The sequence below is a fragment of the Poecilia formosa genome, unplaced genomic scaffold (genome assembly GCF_000485575.1).
Source record: "Poecilia formosa unplaced genomic scaffold, Poecilia_formosa-5.1.2 Scaffold55, whole genome shotgun sequence".
In the NCBI taxonomy this organism is placed as follows: domain Eukaryota; kingdom Metazoa; phylum Chordata; class Actinopteri; order Cyprinodontiformes; family Poeciliidae; genus Poecilia; species Poecilia formosa.
This window is the reverse complement of record NW_006799994.1, coordinates 581267-592578: the sequence shown is the minus strand read 5'-3', so window position 1 is coordinate 592578 and position 11312 is coordinate 581267. Positions and strand designations below refer to the sequence as shown.

The window sequence follows — 11312 nt, the reverse complement described above, 5'->3', positions numbered from 1 at the left end:
TTGATTTGGAATGTGTGCTTCACAAAAGAAAAGAGAGAGATGATCTTAAAAATGCTGCTTTGCTATGAAAATATTGATTTGTTTCCAGTTTCACACACAGAACCTCCATGAATGAAAAACTAAGCTTTTGATAAATTCAAAAAAAAAAGTGATACATAATAAAGCATTCTGTACTGTAATAGGAAGTAATAGGATGACCAAAGTTGAAAACATATGATGTGACATAAAGTTCATTGAAGACATGAAAATGAGTAACATTTTATGGCAATAATTAGATGGAGTAATGCTTCTTATTTTAAAGAGACAAACTTTCTGCTTAAAGTTTACAGGCACCATTTGTAAACTGTCAGGATATCAGAAGAGGAAGTTCAGACGCTCAGTTTTGCTCAATCCCTGGAGGTTTCTGTGGGTGAGAACATTACACAACATAAGAAACATTAGAGACTTTGGCTGTACTTATTTTCCACAGTGACAGTTTGTCTTTATTAGGTGTTATAGAGACGGAGAAATCCTCTGAAGATCTTCTTTTTGGATGAAATACTGGAAAGTTCCTCTTATTTTCCCTATTTGAAGTGGAACGGGTGAGCCACCTAGTGGGGGGATGGAGTCACTGCACCACCACACCCAGATAGATAGGTAGGTAGGTAGGTAGGTAGGTAGGTAGGTAGGTAGGTAGGTAGGTAATGAACTGCATTCCATCTTCTGCAAGAGATTTAGAAAAATCACTGATGTCCAGATCAAATACTTGACATAAGAAATATTTTGTGATGAAAATGTGAGTTTTATTTGCGTCTTTTCTTCGTACATAACCCCGGAGAACGCTTTGATCCATGACAAAAAGTAAGTGTTAAGGTTGTTGCAGTTAATAAATATACATCTGATCACTCTGCAAAACTATTTAAAAACAATATGAACTACTGATACAGTACATCTTTAACTTAACATCACTTCCAAAACTTTTATTCAATAAAATAGAACAAGAACAATAATGTAAAATGTATTAATTTGAATGATTTTTGTCATGGATTAAATCAAAATGTGAAATAGAATAAAATAGACTTTTTTTTATCTCCATTGGGACATTCCTTTTTTGTTCACAAACTACTCCATCCAAAGTGTTAGATGTTATTAAATACAACATAATTATAACAATAAAATTTATAAAAACAAATAAATTAGCTAACTAGTTCCTATGAAAACAATTTCCATGAAAAATATCAAGAATAAAGTGCTATTTAAATTGATGGGATGATCTCAAAGTGCTGCAGTGCAAGTCAAAGATTTTATTTGTTGTTGATAAAACGGGTAAAGTCCATAAAAACACAAAAGAACAGAAAATATAAAAAGGAAAGTTTGAGTGTTTCTGCGGATCCATTTCAAGGAAGATTAAAAACCAGCATTTTCTGCGTTGTTCCAGCAGAGGGCACCAAAACAGATTGTTCTTTAATTTCTTTCTATGTAATTTATGCCTCTTCTAAATAAGAGTGAAAGTCATCACCTACAGTCCAGAGTGAAGACAGATAAACCTGTTAATCATCTCAGCTACTCGTGGGAACATGTTTGTTATTTTCTGCTGAGTCCTCTGCAGGTCCTGCAGACGTCTCCTCTGCAAACAGTCAGTCAGTCAGACAGACAGACAGACAGACTGGCTGACCGTAACTCTATAACTCTATACTGGACCCTGTGCCGTTCCAAATTTGTCTTTCAGCCACGGGATCCCGTCGTCTGACCAGGAATAAACACACACACATGCACGCTGAAGCATCTGCACGCCTCCATACCGTACATCAGTGTGTGTAGGTGTGTGTCTGTGTGAAGAGGGTCACAGTGACCATGCTGGGATGTTCAGGCTGATTCTCAGTCACTGATGTAAGCAGACAGTCGGAGCAGCGTCTCAGTGAACACACGGTGTGCAGGTCATTTCATTAAAAGAAGCAGCTGGCTTCATGATGGGATCATCAGAGTCCCACCCTAAATAAAATAAATCACATGGAGATGAGAACAAAAAACTCAAACAGAATGCATTTGCTACTTTTCTGGTTCAGTTCCCAGACTCTGTGTCTTTTATAAAGAAGCTGACAGTTCAGAAAGTTGCAAACAGCTCATTTCTGTGACAGAACTTTGTTAAAATGGAGGCGACGCCATCCAGCAGCAGGTCGGATGAGGAGGAACTTTGTTCTTCTCAAACATTAAGCAGATGACAAACACTGGAGTCAGCTTTGTGTCGCTGTGGCATCACAAGCTTCTCTCCGCTTCTGCCTTATTGCTGCATTTTAAATATTTATTAGGCTGCAGCGGCATCTTCTCACCCAGTGAACAAAGACATTTTTTTTTCTGTTTGGATGCTTGAATAACAATGAGAAACAAGAAAAGAAACAAAACCAGGTGATGTGGAGGATTGCAGATATTATCATTTTGTTTCGACCTAAACATTAGGTTTCATACATTTAATTTATTCAGTTATAACTAACGGTCTGAATCAGGCTGGTGCGGCAGTTGGGGTCAAATCTCAGCCTGAGACTTTCTTTATGGAGCTGGCTTGTTCTCAGGTTTGTTCATCCCAAAAATCTGGTTTATTTTAAATTTAAAAAAATCTATACAAAATGATTTGATGCAACAAGAGTTACTGACTATAGGGTAGATTTGATTTGATTCAGTGCAACAAGACAAACACAAAATATACCAAGCAACTGATCCTGTTAATGTAGTGCAAAAGGGACGTATTATGCAAAATTCACATTTTTCACGTTTTGCACTTCCATTTGGGTTTCTACTGCTTCTAAAAACAGGCCAAGCATTTAGAAAAGAAAAGAAAAGAAAAAAACACCCAGGCAGTTTTTGGCATCAAATTAATGTTTTTTGGTGTCGCATTGTCTGTTACCTAGCAACCCAAGCAGAGCTCCAGCATGCGGTGTGCAATGGCTGCTGGAAAACACAAGTGTTTTGTTGTTGACTTACCATCCAGATACCACTTCCTGTGTTCTTGTTAGTGGTGTAGAAGGCCCTACTTCTGCTTTTCAAAGACGTACAGCTGTATAATTGCACATTTGATACCTTAAAACAGATCAGACTGAAAGGAACTCAAAATAGGCAGAAGTGAGCAGATTAAAATCTCATCATGTTGAAGTGATATTGTGCAAAAGTGTAATGAACATGTTTTGCACAGACTATAGACCTATCCTAACCTGTTCAAGGAAATATAATAAGTCATCTTTAAAAACAAAAATTGATTTGAAACCTTTTACATTTTACCAATCCTTAAAATATACATCAGCCCCCACAACCATGCAAGGCATCAAAGGTAAAAATAGACAACAAATGAATAGATCTTTTTGAACTATAGAAAATCACAATGAGTTTTCTTTTACTTATAGACTCCAGATTTAATGGAGTTGGCTAAAGGTTTGAAGATAATATGGATAATGTGTTAATTGGTTTATTATATCAGATTCAATTCAGTTCAATTCACCTTTTTAATAGCCCTAATTCACAAGACATCATCTCAATGCACTTTAGAAACAGTCAATTCAGTTTCTTATTCAAAATGGTTGTAAAGAGTTTTCAATTTAAGAAAATTAAAGTCGTTGTCTTTGTTCATTGACATAAAAATATCAACCAATGATATTTTTATTAAGCTGACTATTATTATTCCTATATAAATGTGAATCTTTCATTGTCATCAGGAAACAATTTTAGGGCGTTTCTGCAATTATTACAGTGAATCATGATTGGAGTTTTATACTCTATTGCAAAGAAACGTGCTAAAACTGAGTCAAATATATATTTTCTCTAAACCAGCTGGAGCTTAAAGCTGGATGTTCATCACAGATAGTCGGGATGTTTTCCCTCAGAGGAGACGATGATCCGACACTCTTACCGTGAAGTCATTCTTTATTAAAGTCATTTCACTGAAATCAACTCTGACGCTCCGCCTCCGCTGACGAGCCATTCACTATTCGGTTACAGTAAATTTAGAAGAACAGAAAAAGTTAACAGATCATCAAAATTGAGAACCTCAGTTAGCAAATTAATTTTAAGATATGAGATCAGCTGGTAGGAAAAACTAAAGGATGTTTGTTTTAATACAAACTGCAATCAGTATGAGACAAATATCACTTTCTTTTTAATTAAAGTTAGATTCGGATCTCTTTTGAATTATAAAACATTTAAGTGCTTCATATAGCAGTCTGAACACTAGATGAGACATGTTTTAGGGTTTGAAGAGATTTTATGCAATAAGTCAGAACATTTTCCAACCTAAACAGAAAAACATGGCAACGTGTTACACTGTAGTACCAGAATAGTCTGCGTAATGTTATGTAGGAAAAAAATAGGAAAAGGTTAATGGGAAGCTAAATGTCTCACTTTTCTATAGTTAATCAGATTAAATTGTAATCATGGCAACAACAGTCCAATTCAACACATTAGGATATTATTGAAAAGCACGTTTATTTTACAAAGTTTATCACTAAGTGAAACACATTAAATAGATTAATTACACACACAGATTGATGCTCAAAAGCTTTTATTTCTGTCAATTATGATGATTTTCCACTTACAGATAATGAAAATATGAAGTTTAAAATTGGAATATTAAATCAGACCAATTAAATTATTTTCAAAAACAGAAATGTGAGCTTAATGAAAAGTATGTTAGGGTTTTTTTTGTTTTGTTTTGTTTTTTTTTGCCATTCAGCATTATGTTTAATTTAATTTTACTGTTTTATAAATAGTTGAAATGTATGCAGTTCAATAAAACTAATATAGTTTTATAGTGCACTTGCATTTTGTTGCTTACTAATGAAACAAAGTACAGACGTCTCAAAGCAGTTTGACATATAAATCAATGTGAACCGAGTTAAGCTTTGCTCAAGTAAACACAGAACATGAAGGAGAAAACTTTCCAGGTCGAGTCCACTGTCCTGTGATGATTGGACCAGACTGAATGTCAGAACTATTTTCCATGGCAACCACAGACTTTCTGACTAATTAATGAAACCTTTTACAACATCAGCTACTGTTTTTAATCACCCCTGACTCTCCAACCAGAACACACACACATGCACACACACGGCAGTAAAAAAGCGAGCTCTGTGTGAAGGAGGCAGTATTCCCCAGGCTATCTGAATGGCTGATCTTTGGTAGAAATCAATGACACGGGCGTCATAAAAGGAGCGTTTCTTTCCATAAAAAGGTTTGAGAGCATATGCTGTTGCCGGAGGCCTTGTTTCTGAGCGTGAAAAGTCATCACTAAAACATTCAGCACAGATGCACCGCAACTAGGCCAAAAGTTTTACAGCCCCGCTAATTCTGCCGCAGTTAAAATTAGAAGAAACCCTCAAACTCTCAAACCTCCACACAGTTAGAGCTTCATCAGAAGTTCTCCTCTTTGATCTGAACGCACGTTTCTGATCTCCCAGCACACACAGAGGCAGACATCCCGACAAACACCTTCAAAACAAACAACACAACATGTCACGACAAAGAAACGCAGCACCAGAATGTGAACACACTTTGAAAGCCTGCTGGCTCATGTTCATGGTTTAATAAAGATTTCTGAGAGAGATTAAGAAACAAAAAAATGTCTGAGTCTCACAGTCACTTTTACTCTGTTTGAGTGATGGAAACATGTTTTTATCTGTCTGCTTACTGCAGGATCAAACAACCATTCCTCACTGGTGTTACTGTCAAGAGCGCAGCACATCAGCAGACTGCAAAACACAGTCAAATATAACATGCATGCAGGAATGTTTAGACTTAAATATTAATCATATTTTACCAAATCAGCGTTTTGTGGTGAAAAATATTGAGTTTATTCGACAGAAACTGCAGCATCTGGACCTCCTTTGAGTCCCAGTTTGGATCTTTGTGCATCTGAATAAACTGTCTGGTCTGCTACGTCTTACTGTTATGTAAAGTTGATGCGATTTGAATAATATGACCAGATCATTTAAAACTTTTAAAGCAATTTTAAAAAGTCATGAATGCATCTGGAAATTAACCGCAGCTGGAAGTTGAAGTCGTCTGTTTAGAGTTGTTAATGTTTTTAATGCTTCCTGAGCCCATTAGTCCATTCTGTCCAGAACTACTTCCACACTGTCCCTCAGCCACTGTCAGCTTGTTTCTCCTGAAAGTAAATCCGTTTATGGAATTTCAAAGATAATTTATGAAATTGTTCAAAATTATAATTTTATAATTTGCTTTTTTTTTATTTTTGTAGATTTTGTATTTCACCCTATTTTATGGAATTGTGCTTTTAGATCTTTTGTGTCCACACAATCTCCAGTCTTTCTCAAACTGTGGTTCACAGACCACTGTTGGTCCGCGGGCGCCCCCTACAGGTCTGGAAGGGGACGTGAGCTCAAAGTGCGCCGGTACAGCTAGCTTACAAAAGAATCGTGTTAAAAAATAATAATAGATAAGTAGAGTAAGACCAATCACTCAAACGAAAAGCTGAAGATACCGGTGGAAAGCAAACAGCAGATCTTCATGGACTCCTAGACATGGCAACGTGATGATGCCGCCTCCATGTCTGCCTGCATGCATCCAGTTTTCTTCCAGGTTTAGCCTTGGCCATGTCTCAAAAAATTAAAGTATTTATCTCTACTGTGCAACTTTTAATTTGTGTTCTTGGATTACTTGTTGAGTGATGGCTTCTTGCTTCCTTTCAGCCCGTCTAAGTACAGAACTCATTTCCTTGCGGATGATGACACTCTTAGCTGATTCAGCCAGGTCTTTTTCATGATGTTGCATCTATTTGAGGTGTTGCCTTACAATTCATCCACAGGTGTGCCTCTGTTTACCTTCGAGGCTAGGAAATAATCAGAAGATTACAAAGGAATTACATAATCATCTGGGTTATCCTCATTTGTCTAAAGGAATAGTAATCTTGGATAAAGCACACGTTTTACTTTGAACAAAAACAAAACTCCAGAGATTCACTATGAATCTTTACAATTCAATCGTGCTGCAAGTGCTTTTTGGTTGTCTGTTGTTATGAATTTTCTTTCAATTTTCAGAGAAAAGTCCATTTCAATTTGATCCAAACGTTACTGTGATCTAAAAAGTGCATTTTGAGTGTGTAAAATGATTGATTTATTTACAGGAAATCTGGATCTTTGTGATTACATCTCAGTTTGTAATCACAAAGTTTGAAAACTCACCTATGACCCACAACTACAACAGGACATAAAAAACACATTTTGTGTATTTTCCGGAAGATTTTAGGATTATTACAGGATTTTTTAAAAAATTCAAACTCAGTTTGTCTGCTTCCTCCTCTCTGTTTCACTTCACACATACGGTTCCCATAAAGTTCCTGCGGTCCGGTCGGAAGCGCGCATGCGCAGTGGCTGCAGCGTGTGGTTGTGATAGTATTGTGAATGACGAGGGGTGGAGGTGGAGTGGGGGCGGTATTTTGGGTGTACAGTCACAAGAGCGACTCGGCGGAGCCAGGAAGTAGACTGTTGACGCCTTCAAGCTCCGGCAAAAGTGTCGTAATTTTCAACACTGACAGCTGCGGAGAAGGTGGCACAAAGGAAACAGGCAGAGGAACTTTGTGGCTGAAGCTGATAACAAAGAAGAAATGCCCTTGTTCTTGTTGCCTTCAGGATGTGCAACACAAACTATTCATTTTATTTATTTACCTTCGATAAAGTATTTCTAAACAATTGCTGCTATGATACATGACGAATAAATGTTTAACTTTTGTTTTTCTCTTTCATAATAACCTAAAACAGCTTTGAGGCGTAAAATTTATTACTTTAATTGAGGTTGACCATTAATCCTTAATTAGTCGTTTATTTGTGCGTAAAAACCATTTTTACGCACGAATCCAAACGAGAAGAGAATCACCCGGAAAGCTGCAGGTAGACCTGAGAGCGCTCGTTTGTGGCTCAAGATCAGGCGCTCGTCGAGAGACAAGAGGGAAGGAGGGAGGAGGAGGGGGAGCCTCAAGGCCAAAGTGAGCTTTATGTACCGCAGCGGGTCACTTTCTGCGAGCCATTTGGAGCCAGAGGCGACCCGGAGCGCGCAGGAGCCGCACCAAACTGAGGCAGACCATCAGTCCCAATCACTGAGGCCAGCAGCAGGGAGCACATTGCTCCACACAGGGAAGAGAGAGAGGAAAAAAACACAGACAAACAGACACGGAAGAGAAGTGAGAGAAAGAGAGAGAGGCTGAGTGCGGGACGGTCGGCAAAAAAACGCACTGTGGAACTTTAAAGTGTGCGGGATCAGGAGGAAACAGGCTCGAGTGGCCGCGCAGGGTCGGAGAAGATGCCGCGGGTAGTCCCGGACCAGAGGAGCAAGTTTGAGAATGAGGAGTTTTTCCGCAAGTTAAGCAGAGAGTGTGAGGTGAGTGAGACGGCGGAAATAAAGAGAAGAAAGGCTGTGAAAGCGGCGGGCAGAGCTCCGCTTCATCTCATCTGCCTTTATTTCATCTCTGCACATGCTGATTAAAGTCAGGGACACATATTAACTACAGATGCTTCACAAACGGTGGTTGGATTTATCATTTCTAAGTTTATTTCTCACATTTCTTCACTCTTTTAAGAAGTTATTTTTTAATTCAATTTTCAGGTTTAGTGTTTTATTTTTTGTGCAGCTTTAACTTTTTTGTTTTACATTTTCGCTGAAAATAGCAAAAACAATGCCCAAGATGTATCAAAATTTTTACAGTAAATTGTACATTTCTTCCCGATAAATAAGGATTTGTTGAGTTAAATTGTGCTTGTTTGGGGACTGATGTGTTTCTTGTGCAGATCAAATACACTGGCTTCAGGGACCGGCCCCACGAGGAGAGGCAAGCCCGCTTCCAGAACGCCTGCAGGGACGGACGATCAGAAGTCGTGAGTCCAAAACTAGATTTATTTAATTCAGTGCAATCAAGTAAAAACGGAGCGGGATGGTTCTGATTACTGAGCGCCATTTATGACACCCAGCAAAGAGGAAGGAACTCTGCATGTTTGGATTTGGAGCCTTCAGAGGCGGTGCTAGACACAAAGTACCGGGCGAATCAAGTCCAGGGTCTCATCTACTTGGAGTCAATACGTTACAATATTATTAAATAGTGAATGTGATCCAGCAACTAAATCATAAAGTGAAACACTTTATAGATACGCAGTGATGTTTTCAAGCCTTTATTTATGTCAAATATGAAGATTTTCTGACTACAGCCACTAAAAACAAACATTTAAGATTCAAATATTACATGTAACCTGCTTTTCTAATGAATTTATGGCCTTTATGAACATAATCTTTTTTGGAGTTTTAATACTTGAATTAAGTTCCAACACAAGAGCACAACGTTGTACTGAAGCCTGAGCCAAACGGCAGAGGAGAAAACTGATGGAAAACATGCCAGCTGAAAAATCCAGAACTTTTACAAAGACAAACGTTCATATTCGTAGTATGAACCGGAGTTGCTTGCTTTAGTTGTAGTCTGAAAACGTGGCATAATCCTGTCGTATTTCTGTTTAATATTTATAGGTGTCAGTTGTCTGTGGAATGAAATCTAAATTTTAATTTAAAAAAATAGTGATAAACCATAGAATCAAAGAAGATAAACAAAACAAACTGGGAATAAGCTGCATGGTTAATATTTCTATAAATAAATAAAAAAAACAAATCAACCACATTTTATAAGTAGGACTTGCTTCGAAACTGAATGTTTTCTGGATAAACAGTGTATAATTATTTACTTCTTGTTTATTCCATCCAAACATCTGACCTAATAATAATCTTTACACCTGTGGCAGCGACTTGTTCAAATTTGATCAGGAAGTTTCTTGTGAACTGGTTCTGAGACCACAGCACACACCGTTAAAATAACCTGTTAGAATATTGTTTTCATTTTGTGTAGATTTTAATCAGCATTTCTGAGTAAAACATCAGTTTAACCACTAAAAGACACCAAACTAAATGAGTTAACCTCAACAGATTATGAAGATCACTTTTGCTAAAGTTAAAATAAGAATTGCTGCTGTGAAAGCTGTAGTGAAACTTTTAAAATGTCCCAACAAGATGGTGAGTGCGTGTTGTTTCCCTGGCAACCACAGCTGCCATTTACAGTCAAAGCCCGCCTGAGGGCTAAAGAAGGCAAAGTTTGTTTTATGCTGTTGCTAAACAAGTTGAAGCTGGATACAAACTTGAGATCTTGCTCCAGCACTGAAATATTCTCAACCACAAGCCTGACAGTTATTAGCTTTTATTAAACTTATTTATAGCACAACTCGTTCCTGCGCTGGGAGGATGACGGTTGGCTCAACCAACACCTTCGGTAAAATGTTTACAAAACTATTCTGGCAGTGTTTTGAGCATCCATCCACAAACTCAGGTACTAAATTAGAAATTAAATTATTTTAATGGCTTGAATTTAAAATCTTTCCATATCACGTTGATAAGAAGTGTCATACTTTGTTTAATTTGAATTTAAATGAACTTCTGTCAGAACCTTAAACCAGGAAGAAGGAGGGACACCCACCAGCTTTAACTTCTTATCTTCATCTTCTCGTGCTGTGCTTATCATCATCATCATCATCATAATAATGCAGTCGACAGCTCACGTAAACATGTGTGATCACACAAACATGTTGGGCCCAGTTGGGCTTTAACTGGGCCGTCATTAAGCTGCCATGTATGAGATGTTGGGATGAGTCTGGCATGTTTACCTGCAGCAAAAACTGTTTTCATCGGGAGGAAAAACGTCAGTGAGCATTAAATGATTTATTGAGAAAATAAATGTATGTAAGATCCTTATGATGTGAAAATACCATGATGCAACAAAAACTGATTTTATTTAAAAGCTAATGTGGCTTCATCTATCAAACACTTTCTCTGCTTTATATGACGATTATTGAAAAATAATCAAAAATGTTGCATATATCTGAGTCAGATCTAGTTCTTTTGTTTGAGGGTGCTTCACCAGAATATTGTTGTTGTGTTTTTCACTTTGCAGCCAGCAGATAGCTGGTGTCGTTGCAGGGAAATATTTAGTGGCAGGAGAGACACATCTGGGCTGAATCTGCCTCCCACCATTTAAAAACCACAGCTCTCTCTGACTTCACATGCCGCCGATACGAAGAGATGGATGCTCTGCTCGGTCTGAACGTACGGCACCAGTGGAAATATTTCCCATGTGCCAGAACCTAAAGGAGCGTCATCCATCACTTTTTAAGGTTACACTTTTGAATCAGACGGAGAATCAGCAGCATGTCTGTTTTTCAGCTGACTGCAGGTTCTAGCAGAGCAGACAGCCTGACTAACTAACCAGCTTATATCAGACATTAGTTTCCTTATAATCTGTATAGCAG

General features: G+C 37.8%; 1 protein-coding gene across 4 annotated transcripts in view; it reads left to right on the top strand.

Moving 5' to 3' along the window:
* The first annotated feature begins 7761 nt into the window (after positions 1 to 7761).
* LOC103138823 (core-binding factor subunit beta) overlaps positions 7762 to 11312 on the top strand; it is a 37137-nt gene continuing 33586 nt past the window's right edge. The window contains exons 1-2 of one of the 4 annotated variants that reach the window (XM_007553173.2): positions 7762 to 8355; positions 8763 to 8849. In XM_007553173.2, coding sequence (XP_007553235.1) covers positions 8278 to 8355; positions 8763 to 8849 — 165 coding nt within the window. In that variant the 5' untranslated portion in view covers positions 7762 to 8277. The remainder of the gene's footprint in view (positions 8356 to 8762; positions 8850 to 11312) is intronic. The other 3 variants (XM_007553172.2, XM_007553175.2, XM_007553174.2) reach the window with 3 other exon arrangements.